Source organism: Girardinichthys multiradiatus, chromosome 18, assembly GCF_021462225.1.
Source record: "Girardinichthys multiradiatus isolate DD_20200921_A chromosome 18, DD_fGirMul_XY1, whole genome shotgun sequence".
NCBI classification, from domain to species: Eukaryota; Metazoa; Chordata; class Actinopteri; order Cyprinodontiformes; family Goodeidae; genus Girardinichthys; species Girardinichthys multiradiatus.
In genome coordinates this window covers 6,980,903-7,000,576 of record NC_061810.1, presented here as the reverse complement: position 1 = coordinate 7,000,576, position 19,674 = coordinate 6,980,903, and the positions used below count along the sequence as shown (strand labels likewise).

General features: G+C 40.5%; 2 protein-coding genes across 2 annotated transcripts in view; both read right to left on the bottom strand.

Moving 5' to 3' along the window:
- Positions 1 to 200: 200 nt before the first annotated feature.
- Positions 201 to 11,900, bottom strand: LOC124883540 (DNA ligase 1). The gene is made up of 6 exons (XM_047390673.1): positions 11,718 to 11,900; positions 8,166 to 8,206; positions 8,010 to 8,079; positions 7,261 to 7,326; positions 6,216 to 7,126; positions 201 to 1,851 (listed from the first exon to the last, which is right to left on the bottom strand). Exons 1-6 carry the CDS (start codon positions 11,761 to 11,763, stop codon positions 1,783 to 1,785), a joined length of 1,203 nt encoding a protein of 400 aa, XP_047246629.1. The 5' UTR covers positions 11,764 to 11,900; the 3' UTR covers positions 201 to 1,782.
- Positions 11,901 to 13,813: 1,913 nt separating this feature from the next.
- The window catches only part of sars2 (seryl-tRNA synthetase 2, mitochondrial), a 21,937-nt gene continuing 16,076 nt past the window's right edge, over positions 13,814 to 19,674 (bottom strand). Inside the window, exons 14-17 of the mRNA XM_047391603.1 lie at positions 19,180 to 19,273; positions 18,986 to 19,078; positions 18,836 to 18,901; positions 13,814 to 14,087 (exon numbers count right to left, since the gene is read on the bottom strand). Of these exons, the coding sequence (XP_047247559.1) occupies positions 13,947 to 14,087; positions 18,836 to 18,901; positions 18,986 to 19,078; positions 19,180 to 19,273 (394 nt within the window). The 3' untranslated portion in view covers positions 13,814 to 13,946. The remainder of the gene's footprint in view (positions 14,088 to 18,835; positions 18,902 to 18,985; positions 19,079 to 19,179; positions 19,274 to 19,674) is intronic.

The following is a 19,674-nucleotide window of genomic DNA, read 5'->3' as shown; positions in this document are numbered from 1 at the left end:
AATATTTCAGTTAGTGTGCAATGAATCTAAAATATATGAATGTTAAATTTTCATCATGACATTATGGAAAATAATAAACTTCATCACAATATGCTAATTTTTTGAGAAGGACCTGTATACTACAGATAGATGCAGCTTGTTTTATGACCCATGTTAGAGACTGATGACAGAGTAGGTCCCAACCAGTAGCTCACACAGGATGGTTTGATACACTGTTTATTGACTGACAGGTAGCATAGAGAAGGATACAGCAGGCACAAATAACAGCACTGTGATTGGCCAGTAGAATATCAAATTATATATATGATATCAGTTCCTGGTTTCTTTCATTCAATCAGATAGTTCTCTATGTTCGCCCTCCTTCCTCAACTTCCATAAAAACACATTCTGTTGCTTTTTGCTGGCTTTCAGGGTTACATTTTGTGGAAAAAAAAACTGTTCCCTTCTATAAAAAAAAGGACAATAGTACATTCATTACTCATTTGGAAACAGTTTTCTTTGGAACAGACTATATTAGTACCATCCGTTCATTCTGTGTGTGAATATTTAAAAGGTCACACAACCTGACCGACTATTTTACCAGCGTTTAAACATGCATGTACTGTAATCCTGGCTTTATAAAGACAGAGGGATCATATTAGCTAAAGGAATACCTAATAATAGATTTCGATTACATAATAAAACACACCTGGCTAATTATTGCGTTCACATGTGCTATAATCTGTATTGCATTGTTGCAGCAGGTGGGCCTCCATTGCTAACCCTGTTAATACCTGGACTTTGTGAATGTTTACCCAGTGTCCTCAAGGGGGCGCTGTTGCTCCATGTTTCATGTAACCTTGGCTGAAGGAGCACAAATGTAATATTTACACAAACGGGATGACAGCTACGGAATCAGTGTTATTGTTGCTGACAACACATGGCTTTAGAGTGTCCCTCCACCTTTCTTCGATTGCTCCTTGGCTTGTTGAGAGTGCAAAGCTGAATAAGAACCCCAAGTGACACTTTTAGACCTTTTGAGCTTTGAGTGCATCACATTCTGTCACCGCACCACCAACCACACAAAAGACAAACCTGATTTGGGTGTGCAACATTATAGTTAACTCCGAATTTTGGCTCGTGCCACTTGGGTTCGTCACAAACAGTCTGGTTTTAACAGTGCATGAGCCAAATGAAACACAATCCGTGCTTCTACTGGATCATCATCAAAGAATTGAAGAGGAAGCAATGATCCTTTTCTAAAACAAGCAATGTTGCTGTTAACAGTAAGACAGCATTAACATAGTCATCAGTTATTGCACTAAATATCTACAAATGACCAGCAGGAAGCCGGGACTTTTCCCCAATAAAACACAATTCTAACAATACAGTCAGAATAAAAGAGCAGGGATTTCTAGTATTACGCATTCAAAATAACATTTGAATGAAAGTGCATGAGCTTGTGAAAGTGCAACTAAAGTGAAAAGACCCTGTCTGTCTTACAAATAGCATCTATAAGCACGTAGGTCGAGAAACCAGAGATGGACGTGGACCTGCAGAATCTCCAGAAGACTGTCTCATTCAGCTGAGGAAACTGAGACAGATACTTCCTGGCAATCTAGAAGCAGACATGATCAAACAAAACGCACACTTTCTACTGACATCCACGTACAGATTCACATTTAAAGACGTTTGTCTGAGTGCCGTGATGACTGCGAGGGCTGTTAAACGGGGAATGTGTGATTGTAATGTGTGACCGGAACGGGGGGGGGGGGGCGTCAGCCTGCTCCGTGGGTGTGCTTCTCATCCTCTGCGAAGCTCCCTCAGCTCTGCTGCCACTTTGCGCAGCTCTGCTTCAATCTCCAGGAGCTCCTGGTGGTAGAATGGAGGAGGTAAGAATGAAACATGAGCATTTAATCACTACAGTTCTTTTTAAAAACTCCAGAGTAAAGTTATTATTAGGTAATGCTGAAAGTTAGATGCTGAGTTACAATGTTAGTGAATTAAAGATGCCCCTCTTATTCCACTGATGGCACCTAAGGATGTCTATGACTACAAATCCGTTCTGATACCCAGTTAATTTGGGTTCACATGAATACATGTCAAATAATGTTCTTTTAGTGAATTATCTATGTCTGGAAGTTTAATATTCAGCAAGCTGCTGGGGGGGTGGGGTCTAAAAGTGGTCCTTTCTAGAATTAAATGTTCATAAGGTTTATTGAAAAAAGTCTATAAATCATGCAAAAAATAAACGAAAACCTAAAGACAGCTTCATTTGATTCAGCGTGAATAAATGTAATCCTTTTTTAAGTAATAATAATGTCCAGAAAAGATTTGTATGTTTTTTGTTTTTTTAGTGCCACATTTGATACAGTCAATCATAAAATTCTTTTATGAAGGCTGGAACATGCTGTAGGAATCAGGGAAACAGCACTAGGCTTGTTTAAATCGTATTTGTCTGACAAATTCCAGGTGGTTCATGTAAATGATAAACTATCTTCAAACTCCAGGGTAACTTGTGGAGTACCACAGGGTTCAGTCCTTGGGCCAATATGCTTCCAATAGGTAAAATTATCAGGCAGCATGGGACACATTTTTATTGTTATGCTGATGATACTCAGCTTTACTTATCCATAAATCCTGATGAACCCAACCAGTTAGATAATACAGGCATGTTTGGAAGACATAAAAAACTTGATGACTTTACATTTTTTGCTTCTAAATTCAGACAAGACAGAAGTTGTCGTCTTTGGATCAGAGTCTTTGAAAAAGAAACTGCTTAGTCAATCACTTAACCTGGACGGCATTAAATTGACCTCCGGTAATAAAGTAAAAAACCTTGGTGTTATTTTTGACCAGAACATGTCATTTAAATCCCATATTAAACAGGTTTCTAAGATTTCCTTCTTTCACCTCTTGAACATTGCCAAAATTTGAAATATCCTGTCCAGGAGTGACGCTGAAAAACTAGTCCATGCATTTGTTACTTCAAGGCTGGACTATTGTAATTATTTACTATCAGGATGTCCACAAAATGCAGTTAAAAGCCTTCAGCTGATTTAAAATGCTGCAGCAAGAGTTCTGATGAAAATTAAAAAGATCATATAACTCCTACTTTAGCTTCCCTTCATTGGCTCCCAGTTAAATTCAGTATAGAATTTAAAATTCTCCTCCTCACATATAAAGCCCTTAATGATCTAGCTCCATCATACATCAGAGATCTGATTGTTCCATATGTTCCTAACAGAGCACTTCATTCTCAGACTGCAGGTTTACTGGTGGTTCCTAGAGTTTCTAGAAGTAGAATGGGAGGCAGATCCTTTAGTTATCAGGCTCCTCTCCTGTGGAACCAGCTCCCAGTTTTAGTCCGTGAGGCAGACACCCTGTCTACTTTTAAGGCTACTTTCACTCTTTCTGCTACATTCTCACACTACTCTTTAATTTTGTGTTATTTCCTCATATCAGCTTTTAACTTTATGTTCTTTCTCTGTTTTTTCTCTTTCTAGAAGCTACACCTGGCCTGGCTCTGTATTTAGCTGTGGCACCCTCCTGGAGGGGGACATCGGCCAAGCTGCTCCTGCCAACAACTTAATGCAAACCCTCTACCGATGAAACACTTGGCCCTGTCTTTCACCGTCTCTCCTAGACACCGCTACTGGCTGAGCCTCTACTGTGACTAACTGTACGTGCTCTCTTTCACACTCTAGACTTGAAAGCTGGCTCAGAGTTCATCTGCTTAGCTGTTTGTTTTTTTTTTGTTTATATTTTTTCGGCACTAGCGGCCTTTATTTTTCCATTTTTTGACAGTAGGTAGACAGGAAAGAGGGGTAGAGAAAGGGTGAGACATTCATAAATGTCGCCGGGTCCGGGACTCGAACCCGGGACAGCCGTCATTCGAGGACTGTAGCCTCTGTATATGGTCACGCGCTTTCGCCCCTACACCACCAGCACCGCCTGCTTAGCTGTTTTTATCTCCTAGATGAAGACCCTTCACATTTTACTATAGAAAGTACTACTGGATCAATGCTTCTGCATTCTTTTTGTGTCTCTCAGTTGTGGTAGATGGCCGCTCACACCGAGCCTGGTTCTGGTTCTTTTGGAGGTTTCTTCCTGTTAAAAGGAAGTTTTCCTCTCCACTGTTGCTACATGCATGCTCATTATGGGGGATTGCTGCAAAGTCAATGCAAGTGATTGTCCACTGTCTCTACATGCTCATCCGGGAGGAGTGAATGCTGCAAGTCACTGACTTGATGCAATCTGCTGGGTTTCCTTAGATAGAAAAACCTTTTAACCAATTTGAATAATACATTTAATATGAGTGCACTGTTTCATAGTTAGGATTAATTGGAATATATGTACCTGATTTGAAATCTGTATGATTTGATTTAATTGACTTTGTAAAGTGCCTTGAGACGACATGTGTTGTAAATTGGCGCTGTATAAATAAAACTTAATTGAACTGAATTGCTGCTGTAGTAAGAGATGGCTTTTGCACTGCTTTCCTGGAATATAATATGTTTGTCCATGTCTGTATAATATATTATATGGAATAAATTTTAGGCTAAATTGGACCTTTTGCCTTTGGGATTAGTTGAAAAAATAGAAACATTTAATTCCATAGTATTCAGAAATTATAACCAGTGGTGAAAGTATTTTTAAATTCTTGCCGGTACTTAGGGGCAGAGCTAGAGGGGGGGGGGGGGGGGGGGCTGGGGAGGCATATATGCACATATATATATCTATATATCTCTATCTATCTCTCACTCAAATTAAAATGTATCAATATTTTACTTTACTGCAGGTTGTCTGTATAAGGCAGAAATTAGAATCACTTGACAATTGCCATAATACAAATTCTAACAGTCTATTCAGTAGGACTATCAGCTGTGTACTGTATCCACCTCCTGCACAACACAACTGATGGTCCCAACCCCATTTATAAGGCTTGAAATCCCACTTATTAAACCTGACAGGGCACACCTGTGAAGTGAAAACCATTTCAGGTGACTACCTCTTGAAGCTCATCAACAGAATGCCAAGAGTGTGCAGAGCAGTAATCAAAGCAAAAGGTGGCTACTTTGAAGAACCTAGAATATAAGACATATTTTCAGCTGTTTCACACTTTTTTGTTCAGTATATAATTCCACATGTGTTAATTCATAGTTTTGATGCCTTCAGTGTGAAGCTACAATATTCATGGTCATGAAAATAAAGACAACTCTTTGAATGAGAAGGTGTGTCCAAACTTTTGGTCTGTACTGTGTGTGTGTATATATATATATATATATATATATATATATATATATATATATATATATATATATATACATATATATATATATATATATATATATATACATATATATATATATATATATATATATACATATATACATATATATATATACATATATACATATATATATATATATATACATATATATATACATACATATATACATATATATATACATATATATATATATATATATATATATACATATATACGTATATATATATATATATATATATACATATATACATATATATATATATATATATATATATACATATATACATATATATATACGTATATATATATATATATATATATATACATATATATATATATATATATATATATATATATATATATATATATATATATATTTCAATTGTTAAAGAACTCCCATGTATGAGACAATGATAAACCATTTTCTGATGCATAACTTTTCATCTTCAGTTTCCGTCTTTTCTTTTGAACAAAGAAGTTATTGTTCTCTGCATTGTGGTCAAGTTTCAATTTCATTTAAATAAAAAATTGGAAAGTTTGGTTGTTTTTGCAGTTTTTATTTAAAAGTCTGTAGATGGTAAGTGATTTATTGTTCTGTCCTAATGCAAGCAGCGCTTTTTTATGTCTGTGCACCACCAGTGTAAAATCTCCCAGTCCATTAAATCGAACGCACTGATCTCCTTGGCAACAGCTCTGTTTTGGAGGTAAGCGTGCATGCGCTCTCGTGTACTGTATGTGAAATCTCTGCAGTGTCTTCTTTGTGTGCTCGTGAATTTTTGCAGCTGTAACTGGTTCTGGATGACGGTTTCATAGCAGACAGCTGTTGTTCTCTCTTTCCGGTACTGCGTACCGGCGCAGAATCTTTTAGTGGTACGCAGTACCGGACCGTACCGGCTCACTTTCACCCCTGATTATAACTGACGTTCTGTTTACTCCAACTCACCTCCCCTTCATCCTCTTCAGCTTCCCCTTCATCCTCGTTGTCTTCATCCTCATCCTCTCTAACAAACTCATCATCCTCATCCTCCCCATTTTCATCCTCCTCTTCTTCCTCGTACCTCTCCCTCTCAAACTGCCGTGTGGCCTCATCGCTGGCTTTCTCCATCACTCTCTTCTGCAGCTGCTTTACCTCCGTTGCTTCGTTCTTCTTCTTGACTTCGTCATCCTTCTCTTCGCCCTGTTTGTCCTCAACCTTTTCGTCCGTACTGTCCTCTTTTTGATTTTGACCTGCCACCTTCTGCTTTTCCTCCTCCTGCACCCGTTTCATCTTTCGGACGAGTTCCTCCAGCTCCTCCTGCTTCTCCTTCCTCTCCCTTTTATGCTCTGGCTTACTCCCGTTGTTCTGTTCCCTGAGTAGCTCCTTCAGCTCCTTCTCCACCTTCTCTCTCTCCACCATCAGCTCCACTTCATTCTTTTTCCTCTCTTCCATCCTCTGCTTATCTAAGTCCTCTGCTTTTGTGTCCTCTTTCTCTTTGCTCTGCTTTATCTTCTCCACCACCACCTTTCTTGGCTCTGTTTCATAACTGTCCTGGTTCTCCTTCTCAGCCTTGTATTGCTTCGTTTTCAGCTCCTTCAGCAGCTCTTGGAGCTCTTCGTCATTCTTCTCTTCTTCACTTTTCTTGATGATCTCTTCGGAAAGCAGCCCCTCAAGCTTTTTGGCTTTCTCCTTTTCATCACCATCAGCCTGTGGATCCTCTGTCATCTTCCTCTCTGTGTCATCACCCTCTGTTTTTTCTCCATCATTTCTCTCGTCCCTCTCATCCTCCTCCTCGTCCCTCTGCTCAAACTCGCTCTCATCATCAGCCAGATTGTACTCATCTCTCTTCCTTTCATCCCTCTCCTCTTTCTCCCTCTCTGTAAAAATTGGATTTAGTGTCAGTTCTATTTAGATGTTAACAAAATCAATGACCATAAAATAAGTACATCCATGTTTTGCTTCAGTTATGTGTTGATAAAAACAGGAGTTGTCAGTGTGAATCTGTGCGAACCATCATCAGCCAGCTTCTGCAGCTCCCTGAGAAGACCCTGATGTCTCTGCACCTCATTCAGTTCCTCTGCAACAACAATGGAGCACAAAAACACCAGCACATTGAGAAGAAGGAAGGGAAGACCCTCTTTACACAATATGAGGAATGTGAAAAATATTATTTATTTTGTCACATTTCAACCACAAACCTTAATGTATTTTATTGTGATTCTTTGTGACTGACAAACACAAAGTAGTGGAACAAAAACGCTGCGGTTTCAAAATATTTTACAAAAATAAAATTCTGAAAAGTGTGGCATGCATTTATATGTCGCCTCCTTTACTATGAATCCCCTGCATAAAATCCAATTCAATCAATTCCTTCTGAGGTTGCCGAAATAATTAGAATAGTCCACCTGTGTGTGATTTAATCTTAGTATTTATTCAGCTGTTCTGAGAGGCCTCAGAGAATCCTTTTACAGGACAACTATTAGTTCTGCGGATTATTTTTTCTTTTTCCTTCCACTTCCAACCTATTCACTGCTTTGTGTTGGTCTATCAAACAAAATACAAAAAAAATAAAATACATTGAAGTTCATGGTTGTATGGAAGAATTAGATTGTTATTGCCTGGGACATCTCAGATGTGACACCATGATTAACAGCAGAAGAAAAACAAAATCTGATCTAAGTTTTTCGCAGGTGCTCTTCCCATTTATTCTCTGCTACTGATATTGTGGAGATTAAAGAAAAGATCAAATGGATGTCATACCTGTAAACTGGGACCTGCACTCATGGTGCAACCCGTCTTCATTCAGAGTCTCCTGGATTATACATTCAACCTGTTGGCAACATCCATCAAAAACAGCACAGTTATTACCTTGAGGGGAAAAGGCGACAATGTAAATACAAAGGCTTGATTTCTGACCTTTGCATCCTTAAGTGGTGAGTTAACTGGTCGGCTTCCCACTGCGGAACCAGGGACAGAGACTTGATTAAGTGTTAAATACAAGACAAATCTGTATATTTAGCATTGCATCTAACAGCACCACAGGTGAGCGACGTGTCTAATCCAGCACGAGCGGGGGCGGAGCTGTTCCCTCATTAAGGTGAGTGCAGTTACCCTGGTAAAGAAACACTGCAAAGGAGCTTAACCTTACGTCCCTCTCACTGCGAGATGAAGGCAGCTTTAGCTCACATGTAGTTTTCCCACCAGAACTAAATCAGTCTCCAATCCCTCACCTGCACATAGCATTAAAGGCACACTAATCTACTCCCTCTGTTCATTTTCTAACAGGAAGACAAAACAAACCAAACCCTGAAATTCAGCAAAAGGTACAGCTTAAAAGATTAAAACCACCTCAAACTTTTTATACTTGGACCAAAAAAGCCTGTCTTTCCTGTAGTTTTTAAAAAAGGTCTTGATGAATAGTTCTTTAGAATTTCTGAAGGTCTGTCGAGGTTTTTCAATAAACTAAGGTCCTCCTATGCGAGATTTCTCTTCAGTCTTTCTACAATCACAAAATGTGCAAAATGTGCTTAAAAAGTGCAGGAACAAATAATTTCCAGAACCCTAGTAGTTCTAGAAGATAAACAGTATCTAAAGGGGAAGTCTTTATAAAACAGCAGAAATAAAAATGAATGACTGAAAAGAATTAAAAGTCTGATCTACTGTTTGTGTGATCTGCTGTTCATTTTAAGCTATTAACTCTTTGAAAATCATGTATGGTATTTGTCATGAATCAAACTAAATAAATGTAGTGTAACTGTTTTTTTACTAAGTGATCTGTTAGACACAACACTGGTACATCCCTTGACCTAAGGAGACTTCCTGTATAAAAAAAATAAATAAAAATGTGTAAAGTGAAGTTACGTGGCCTAAGAGCAAAGGTGGCACCAGAAAGGGGGTGGTGGTGGGGCATAGGGAACATCTGCAACCTCGTTAGATTTGCTGGCCACTGCATTGTCCTCCCTAGCCAATCAATCTAATATGCATAAAACAAATTTTTATTAATATAAATGTATAAAAGGAGAGTATAGGCTCCAGTAATTTGTATTAATGAATGTACATTTTAATTTCTCTAGTCCTTTAAGGTGCAGAACCTTTACAAATCTCTCATTCATGTAATGAAACTAGTAAAATCCTCATCTGGCTTTTGGTATTCATGTGCTACCCAGCCACCATCAATTGTTGTTATCTAAAGTAGCATAGACAAACACAGACAGTAACATTAAATCTTAACAATAAAGTTAACATTTTAATCAATCCATCAGGCTGCCAGTATAGTGTTCAATTATGGTCAGCGACATTACTTTATTTTGCTAACAAATTCAATTGCTAAGCCTGGAGCTGCAGCCTCCATCTCCGAGCACTGTTGACAGGGGTGTGGTTACCGTGTAAACAACACAATGCTCGACCAATGATTGATTATGAGGATAACCTATTTGCGCCTGTACCTGCATTTAACCCCTTACTGCCTGAATTTATTAGCAGCTATATAAAAATAAGACATTTGTTTACATGTGTTTACTGTATCAAGAGACACAATGCTAAACAGGACATTTCTTTAAACCATTTTTCTCTATTGAGAACCACTATTCTCAGCTATTTAATCCCTGCCTGGATTCTTTTTTGTATCAGACCCCATTTTTGAAAAAAATTGGTTGTTTCTTATACAAAAACATTATTATAGTTAATGGTTACTTTAAAGCTTCAAGTAGTGATTTCCTGTCATTTATGCAGCAGTAATGATTTTTCAGTGATACAGCTTCTGCCTGTAAGAAACACACTGTAATCGAAATTGTGGCCAGAGACAAACTCTGTATTAGAGGTGGAGCCAAACATTTGACCCCACCCATTTTTGACTTCACCCTAAAAATCTAACTGTCTCCAAGGGTACATGGAATTTGCTGGCTAGATTTGCTTAACCCTAAGCAGATATTACCAGTTTTCTGTAAAACAAACGAAACAGCAGCAGAGTTTTGAATAATTTGTAAGCAACTCCAAAAATACAGCAGCTGGCTTCTTGTTTGAAGCTAATTATCATCATATTTTTGGTTTGCCCAAAAATATTGTTAAAATCTAATTTAATTGCAGTGAACCCTGTATAGTGAGCTGACTGTATCATCTCAGTATTACCTACTATTTCACTAACCTTTCATGCTCAGCCGACTCATGGCACAGGCAAACTTGGCCGCTGCTTACGGCCTCCAGGCAGCCCTCTAGAGACTGCCAAACTTCTCACACAGACTAGATGTCAGTCAGTCATTTTCTACCACTCATTCCATAGTGGGTCGCGGGGGAGCTGGTGCCTATCTCCAGCAGTCTATGGGCGAGAGGCGGGGTACACCCTGGACAGGTCGCCAGTCCATCGCAGGGCCAGACTAGATGTCAAACGTTTAAATTTGTAGTTATGCTTATGAAGCAGGAGCCTACATTTATATTTGTTTTGAATGTTTTTGAAGTTATTTGAAGACTTTAACATTTCTGTTAAGTGAGTGTTAAGTGTATGTCAAAGATCAGGCAAGTGTAATCTGATAAACTGATTAAATTTGGTATTTCATAATCATTTAAACTGCTTGTTTCTGTGCTGGATATACGGTTCTTATACCCTGTGACTGAAAATTAATACAGCCATACATGTTTACCAACAAACCTCATCAAGGGGTTAAATCCACAAAGTGCAAACAACAAAGCTTGGACAGTTCAATAGGCATATTAGTGGTGCTGTGGTCGCTAATGGATTTAGACGGAAATGGGGCCCCAATTCATACATGCGTAGGGCATAATACGGACTTAGGCTGGTCCTGCTTTTATATCTAAACCACAAATAAATTATGTAATAATTACTTACAATGTAACACGTGTTTATGTGTCTTTTACTTGTTATTGTTTTCATAAAAGCCAGTAATTTCGATTAAAATACTGACTAAAAACTATAAATAATCGTACGCCCGTTTAAGGCTCTTTTTATTGGTTAAATTTGAACGCCGTTTAATCAGCGCACTTCAAAGCCGCGTGTCGCTACAGCACGCGCACCTGTGCGGGGCTTTAATTGGTTCTTTAAATGTGCGCTTAAGCTCAGACCTAGACTTTGACTACATGTTAAACAGATCACTGGTTAACACTATTGTCCCGGCAGCCAGTGGTCGTTCAGTGACACACTCTGAAACAGGTTAGATGTATACACACCAGGTTATGTAACGTCGTCCGTTTAAGCGCATTAAGACTAAACCTTCCAGGGTTTTCCGTCATTAGGTGAACAGACCTGGTCTCTGCTCGTTTGTGAACAACATTTCTCTGTTTCCAGCCCTGCCGGTAACAGCTGAGCTGATGCAGCACTGCCTTAGCGTGTAAAACAAGAGGCTTTCATCCAGGGAGATACCAGCTTCTAGCCGCCTTTTCCAGCCTTACCGCCGCCTCACGCTGAGATGCATCCACAGAAACACAGAACAGCTTGTAAATGTGATGAACGCCTACCTCCGACAGCAGCCCAGAGAAAAATCGCGGTTATCAGAATTCCCATAGGATCCGTGAGTGGAGTATCCTGCAGGAGATAACTCTGAAAATGCTGGGCTGGTTCTTCCTCCTACACCCGCTGAGTGAGGTGGAGCCGAGCAGCGGTGTGTGTGTGTGTGTGTGTGTGTGTGTGTGTTGTCAGGTGACCGAGCCCAGCACTGCTGCCAGGAGGTCAGGTGTTCTTCTGCTTTCCAGGTCTTAACAACAGACCCACACAGCCTGCTGTAAATTAAACACAACTGATTACACAGTTCTGTGGCACTGTCCAAACCATCACACTTCCAGCAGACTCGCAGAATTTCCACGAACTGAAGATAAATCTGAGGGCAGAAAACCCTGCAAGCCCAAAGCACGGTGATGCTCATGGCCTTCAGATGACAACTTCCTAAAGCATTGTTAAATTAACAGTGCATCATTTTTCTATTTAATTGCCAAAACAGAAAATTATATTGAAAACGTTTAAATCCCTAAACCTTTTCCTTTTCTTTCAACTAAAGCCCATCCTTTCAGTTTTAGTAGAAAAAAAGTCAATTTAAAAATTCCTTAAAAATGAAAATCATATTACAAAAAATTAAAGTTTATATTACATTAATATTTGGAACAAAGACATTGATTTCTATACATTTTTAGGCCTAATATGCTGTGCATAGTGGGGCTGTCATGGTTGACACGCTTCCTCAATGTCGCATGGAGAACTGGGAAAAAACCGTTGTAGTGGCAAACTGGGGTGGTGGTCCCAAAAAGGAGACCAGACAGTATGTTCCAACTATCAAAGGATCCCACTTCTCAGCCTGCCTGGGAAAGCTTAATCTGGCATGTAACCTTAAAGTAACCTGTAATCTGGCTTTGGAACAGTGGAGCAGATCTTTACCCTCGCATACATGGAAGTCTACTTCTCTGGTCTACATGTGTTTTATGGATCTGGAGAAGGTCCGAGACAGTGTTCCACTAGGTATTTTGTGGGGGTTGCTGGGGACTGTGGGGTTTCTAGGCAACTTTATAAGCAATCCATTCCTTTGTGCTGTGTGGACATTCTCAGCACTAAGTCAAGCTGGTTCCCACTGAAGGTTAGACTCCACCACGACTGCCCCTTGTCACGATACTGTTTGAGGTGTCCGTGGACAGGATGTCTGGTTTGGGAACCTCAGAGTCTCTTCTTTGCTGTTTGCAGATAATGTGTTTCTCTTGGCTTCTTCAGACCACAACCTTCAGCATGCATTGAAGTAGTTCTCAGCTGGGATTAGTCTGTTCTCAAAGTCAGAGGCCAGGATAAAGGTGGACTGCTACCTCAGGCCTGGGGGTCAGTCTGCCTAAAGCGGAGGGGTTTAGGTAAATGGTGTCTTATTTATGAGTAATGGTAGGATAGATTGGCAGATGGAAAGACAAATTGGCACCATGTCTGTAGTAACGCAGGTGCTGATCCAGTCTGCTGTGGTAAAGAAAAAGCCGAGGCAAAAAGCAAAGCTGTTGATTTACCAGTCCATCTATGTTCCAACTCTCACCTATGGCCATGAGATAAGAATTATGACTGAAAGAACAAAATCCTGGAAAGAAGTGGCTGAAATAGGCTTCTTCCATAGGAGAACCTACTCAGCCTTAGAGATAGGGTGAGGAGCTCCGTCATCCGGGGGGAGCTCGATGTAGAATCATTACTCTTCTGCTTCGAGAGGAGTCTTTATTCGGGCATCTGATCACGATGCTTCCAGGACGCCTCCCTTTGGAGGTTTTCTGGGCAGATCCCACTGGGAGGGGACCCAGGGGAAGACCCAGAACCCACTGGAGGGACTATATATCCCTTCTAGCCTGGGATAGTCTTGAGATCCCCCAGAATGAGCTGGAGGCTATCACTAAGAAGAGGGACATCTGGGTTTCCATCCTGGGTCTGTACCCCTGCGACCCGATCTCAGACAAGCGGAAAACAATGGATAGTTGGTGGGATTAGTGTTTTTCTTCATTGATTTCTTGAGAGTGGCCATCGGGCTTAAATAAAGATTTCACAGCTTCTAAAAGTTAACTAAACTTCTATTCTTCAAAAAAAAAAAAAAGACCACTCACGATTCAAGTATGATTTATTTTATTTTAAGAAAACCGACATGCAACAATTCCACTCTCAATATTACCATTTGACATAAGCATTGTTATTTCCGTTTCCTGGTCTCCACCTTGGTTTGTGTTCAGAAGGTATGGTTTTCATCTGGTGTTAGAACCAGGCCTCGGTGGTCGACTGTGCTGGTTTGGCCCGATGTATTTCAGTGGAGTGTACTTTGGCTTCTCAATCACTTCTAGACCCAGATAAGGCTGCAGGACTTGAGGAACATGCACGCTTCCATCCTGAGGACATACACAGTCACCGGGTCAGTCACTTTAATACTGACCGTAGGGGAAAATATTTGCACAAAGAAAAGGCAAAATAAAAGTTTGTGCAGAACACAATTTTCATAAGCAATAAAACACACTGTGCCTTGCGAAAGTATTCTTCTGCCTTCAATGTTGTTTTCATTCTGTCACAACCACAAATTTCAATCGATTTTTTAGAATTTTATGTGATCAACCAACAAATCTGTGCATAATAATGTGCATAGGGCATAGGAGCAAAATGATGCATGGTTTTCCAAGTTAAACAGTGTGGTGTCCTTTTGTATTTAGTCACATTTCCCCTGAATGAAATCCAATTCAACTATTGCCTTCAGATGTAACCTCATAAGTAAACTAAACCTTTAAACATTTTGTCATTAGAACCAAAAACTTCCAAATATGTTGTTGAGGATGTTTGTAACATGTCTCAGAGGTTTGTTAGAGAACATTAGAGAACAAACGGCATTATGAAGACCAAGGAGCACAGCAGGCAGGTCAAGGAGAAAGCTGTGGAGAAGTTTAAAGCAGGGTTAGGTTAGAAAGAAATACTGCAATATTTGAACAGAGCTCTGTTCAATCCAACATTTATCAGTGAATCAGCCAAGAGGCCCTGTGGTAACTCTGGAGGAGCTACAGAGTTCCACAGCTCAGGAGTGAGAATCTGCTGACAGGACAACTATTAGTCATGCACACCACAAATCCAGTCTTTATAGAAAAGTAGAAAAAAGAAGGTCATTGTTAAAAAAAAAGTAAGCCATAACAGCTCATGTTTAAAGTTTGACACAAGTCATGCAAGGAACAGAGCAAAATAGATGTTCTGACCAGATGAGACCAGTGGTGAAATTGCAACACGAAAAACACTTTGTGCCAAAACCCTAATGTTGCACATCACCATGAACACACTACAGTAAGTAAGTTAGGATTTGATACACTGCCAATTTTCCATGTTTTCCCTCTTACAAAGAGTGGAGAGGTCTGTAATCTCCATCGTAGGTAAACTTCATTGCATAAAATGTTTTTGATCACCTATCAACCAGCAAGAATCCCAGCTCTCACAGGCCTGTTAGTTTGGCTTTGAGAAGCCCTCCTATCCTCCACTCATTACCTGTATTAATTGCACCTGTTTCAACTCATTCCCTTTATAAAACACACCTGTCCACGCATTCAGTCAGACTCAAACATCTCCACCATAGGCAAGACCAGAGAACTGTGTAAGGACATCAGGGATAAAATAGTAGACCTGCACAAGGCAGGGATGGGCTACAGGAAAGTAGCCAAGCAGCTTGGTGAGAAGGCGACAATTGCTGGCCCAATTATAAGAAAATGGAAGAAGCTCAAGATGACGCTCAATCTCCCTCAAAACTGAGGCTCCAAGCAAGATGTCACCTCGTGGGGCATCAATGATCATGACGAAGGTGAGGGATCAGCCCAGAACTACACGGCAGGACCTAGTCAATGACCTGAAGAGAACTGGAACCACAGTCTCAAAGAAGACCATCAGTAACACAATACGCCACCATGGATTAAAATCCTGCAGCGCATGCAAGGTCCCCCTGCTCAAGCCACCTGCTCATTTCCAGGCCCGTCTGAAGTTTGCCAATGACCATCTGGATGATCCAGAGGACGAATGGGAGAAGGTCAAGTGGTCTGATGAGACAAAAATAGAATGTGGTGGTCCAAACTCCACTGGTGTTTGGCAGAAGAAGAAGGATGAGTACAACCCCAAGAACACCATCCCTACCATGAAATATGGAGGTGGAAACATCGTTTTTTGGGGATGCTTTTCTGCAAAGAGGACAGGACAACTGGACTGTATTGAAGGGAGGATGGATGGGACCATGTATCAGGAGATCTTAGCCCACGACCTCCTTCCCTCAGTAAGGGCACTGAAGATGGGTCGTGGCTGGGTCTTCCAGCATGACAACGACCCGAAGCACACAGCCAGGGCAACTAAGAAGTGGCTCCGAAAGAAGCATTTCAGGGTCCTGGAGTGGCCTAGTCAGTCTCCAGACCTGAACCCAATCGAACATTTTTGGAGGGAGATGAAGCTTTGTGATGCCTAGCAACAGCCCTGGCACATAAAAGATTAGGGACCTCATGTATGAAGCGTGCTTTGGCACAAAAACCTTGGGGCGCAATGTTTTACGCACAACTCGGCATATACTAAAATGAACGTTGCGTGAAAGTTTTCGTAAATCCACACAAACTTCTGACCTACCATGGAAATTTTCGGGGGCCAAGCAAACATTTTCAATCGACAATAATAAACTACAGAGAAGTAAAACTCACCTAAATACACTGAAATATGACTCCATTAAGTTTTATTTAATTCATGGAGCATCAAACTTGATGTTTTTTCATAACTTTGAGCTTTTATGGTTTAAACCAGAGATGAAACGGAATCACATTTAGCCTCATTCAATAAAGTAACACCTCAGAAAATGATTGAAACAACCTCAGTTGAAAATAAACTGTAAAACTTCCTCTGTTTTAGTCACCTGTAGATGTTAATGCTCATCATAAAATGCATGCGAATCATCTATGGGACACTTTGATTCTCATTGAAAAAGAAAACAGTTTTGGATCAGCAGATTAATTCCTAACAAATCAGGTTTGATGATTCCTAAGCTAGAAAGGCTGGAGATAATCACATGTCCACAAATAGCTGCATAAAGTTGCCTGTAATTGTGGAACAATGGCAGCTTTGGCACAGGTGGAGGATGGAAGAAGTTGGAGGGAGCGTTTTATTCAGAGATTGCACTGACCTGCCGGTTATCAGCTGGATTAGACTGCCATGGACAATTCTTTTGGAGCTTCTGTTGTTACAGCAGGAAACCAGTAGGAAACATGCGTCTCTGGTGCCAGTTCAAGTTCTCACTGCGCTGTGGTCCTTTTAACCAGAGCTTTTCAGAGGAAGCTGACTGACAGGTCTGGTATCTAGCAGTCTTACCTGAACCAGGCCATGCCAGCCATATGGGTCGGCCTCATCCGTATGTTGCTCAGATAAAGAAAGTTCCCCTAAACTGTGGCTCTCATTTGCAGCGAGGAGATAAATTCTTCCACTGAAAGGAACTGGTTTGGACAGTAACAGCACCGCTGCCATGATTATTTGGACACGTGGTGGGTGCCTTCCGGCTACTTATACTACTTTGCATATGCATTTAGGGGCGGAGACCGGGCGGTCCAAGTGCCACTGCGCAGAATTCACCGCAAACTGGGACATATGATGGCTAGGGGCGGTGTCATGTCTACGGATGGTTTCGTACATCAGAATTTTTTTGTGCGCCGCAAGTTTCAGAATTTCTCCCTACCGCAAATTTTTTGTATGAAAGCTGTGCATTCTTTTGTATATGAGGCCCCTGGAGAAGATTTGTATGGAGGAGTGGGCCAAAGTCCCTGCTGCAGTGTCTGCAAATCAGTCAAAAACTGCAGGAAACATCTGACCTCTGTAATTGTTCCTGTACAAAATCCATTTTTTCTATTGTATCAAATACTTATTTCATGTGATAAAATGCTAATTATTTATTTAAATATCGCCCAATGTGATTCTAGATTCAGTCTCTCACAGTTGAAGTGTAGCTATGGTGAAAATTACAGACCTCTCCATTCTTTGTAATTGGAAAAGACTTGCAAAGTCGGCAGTGTGTCAAATACTACTTTCCTCCACTGCATCCCTGTGGTGGCCCATGGTTGTGGCAGTATCATGCTGTGGGGATGCTTTTCATCAGATAATCCTGGAGGGAAACCTTTTTGCATAAGAATGGAGGTTCAACTCCGAGAAGGAAAACAACCCTAAAAATCCAGCCAGAGCCTCAATGTAAGGATCAGGGGTCTCAAACTCAAGCCCTCAGGCAGGTGTCCTGTAACCTTTGGATGATGAAACAGGACTCTGGAAGTTGACTGAGGGTTGAAGAAGTAATTCAGTCATCTAATTATCCAGACCTAAAGCTATTTGGTAATCTTTGAAATTGAATGTTTCTAGACACTCTGCCATTTTGTAAAAGAATGTGTGAAGCTTTCAGTCTCGAGATTGAAAGAGAAATACCCTAACAGACCTGCAGCTGAAACTGCATCAAAGCTGATTCTGTCGAGTTTAATAAAAAGTTACTCTCCACTTTATTTGTTAAACAAAATAGAAACCCTGTTTTCTTTTCCTCCTGGTGGTTTCAAACTTCTTCCATTTACTGATGATGGAGGGCACTGTGCTCACTGGGACCTTCAAAGCAGCAGAAATGTTTTCTGTCCCCAGATTTGGGCCTTGAGATAAATCATATTTCTGAGGTCTACTTCTCTGACTTCATACTGGGTTTTTGCTCCGACATGCACCATCAGCTGTCGGACCTGATATAGACAGGTGTGGGTCTTGCCAGATCCTGTCCCATCACCTGCATTTACCACAGACTGACTCCAGTTAAGCTGTTGAAACATCTCATGGATGATCAGTGGAAACAATTTCCAGTTTTAAATGCTGTCAATAGTTAAGTAGTTGTGATTTCTTTATTTTTTATATATTTTCAGAAAAAAAACTTTTAAAACATTGCCATTATGGGGTGTTATATATAATGTTTTGAGGCAAAATGTATTTAAACCATTAGGGTTAAGGCTGTAACACACGTACCCAACAACGTTTCCATTCTTAAGAATCTGTCAAACACTGGAAATCTGATTCTGTATTCCACATGTTCTCATTTTCAACATGCAAGGGTGAGCAGGTTGTGCCTTACCTTGGTCTGGTGAGTTTCCAGGATGGAAATAATCATTCGAGGAATTGCACATGCTGTAGCGTTCACCTAGGTTAAAGAGAAATAAAAAACTATAGCTTTCTGGTGTAATGCAAAGCAGCAGGAGCGTACAGCAGTGATCTGCAGTCTTACTGTGTGGGCGTACTGCAGGCTGCCGTCCTCCCTCTCATACAGGATGTTGAGGCGTCTGCTCTGATAGTCTGTACAGTTGGATGCACTGGAAATCTAAGAAACAAGAAAGAGCTCCTCAAAAATCTGCCTGATCAACGTCAACAGTCGCTCAGGGGAGCAGCTGCTTGTGTTTAACTCAGCAGATCATGGCGGACCTCTCCATAGCTGTTCCTCCCTGGCATCCACGCTTCGATGTCATACTTCCTGTATGCTGGAGGACCCAGCTCCTGAGTGGGCATGTCCAGCACTCTAAAAGAAAAAAAAAAAGAAACATAAAAATCAAACCAAGGCTCAAGTGAATGTCATGAAAATTCATAGCAGGGTTTGACCATATTAAATAAAGAACTCCAGACCTTTTTTCTGATGGCAGAAATCGAAAACAAATACAAGTAGTTTATTTTTTACTTTTCTTATTTGCCACTTTGGGAGAACTATCTATGTTGGGGCTGCACAACGGCTGGTTCAAACAGCTTATGCCTGGTTCACACGGCATGATTTTTATGCCGATTTTCAAGCAGATCTTCCCCTTCTGACACACCGCGATCTTCATAACGGCTCTTAAGATAATCTTATGAGATATTCCTGCTGTGTGTGGTGCGTTAAGAGTGATCTAGTCTGATCGGAAGGACGTCGGAACCGCTCCGACCTTA

Bases quoted from the DNA above. Each gene is read 5' to 3' on its own strand.
- LOC124883540 (XM_047390673.1), bottom strand. From the start codon at position 11,763: ATGGGAATTCTGATAACCGCGATTTTTCTCTGGGCTGCTGTCGGAG. The intron at 8,080-8,165 runs GTCAGAAATCAA...TGTTGCCAACAG, and splicing joins CACCACTTAAGGATGCAAAG to GTTGAATGTATAATCCAGGA. The intron at 7,127-7,260 runs GTTCGCACAGAT...CAATTTTTACAG, and splicing joins GCAGAAGCTGGCTGATGATG to AGAGGGAGAAAGAGGAGAGG.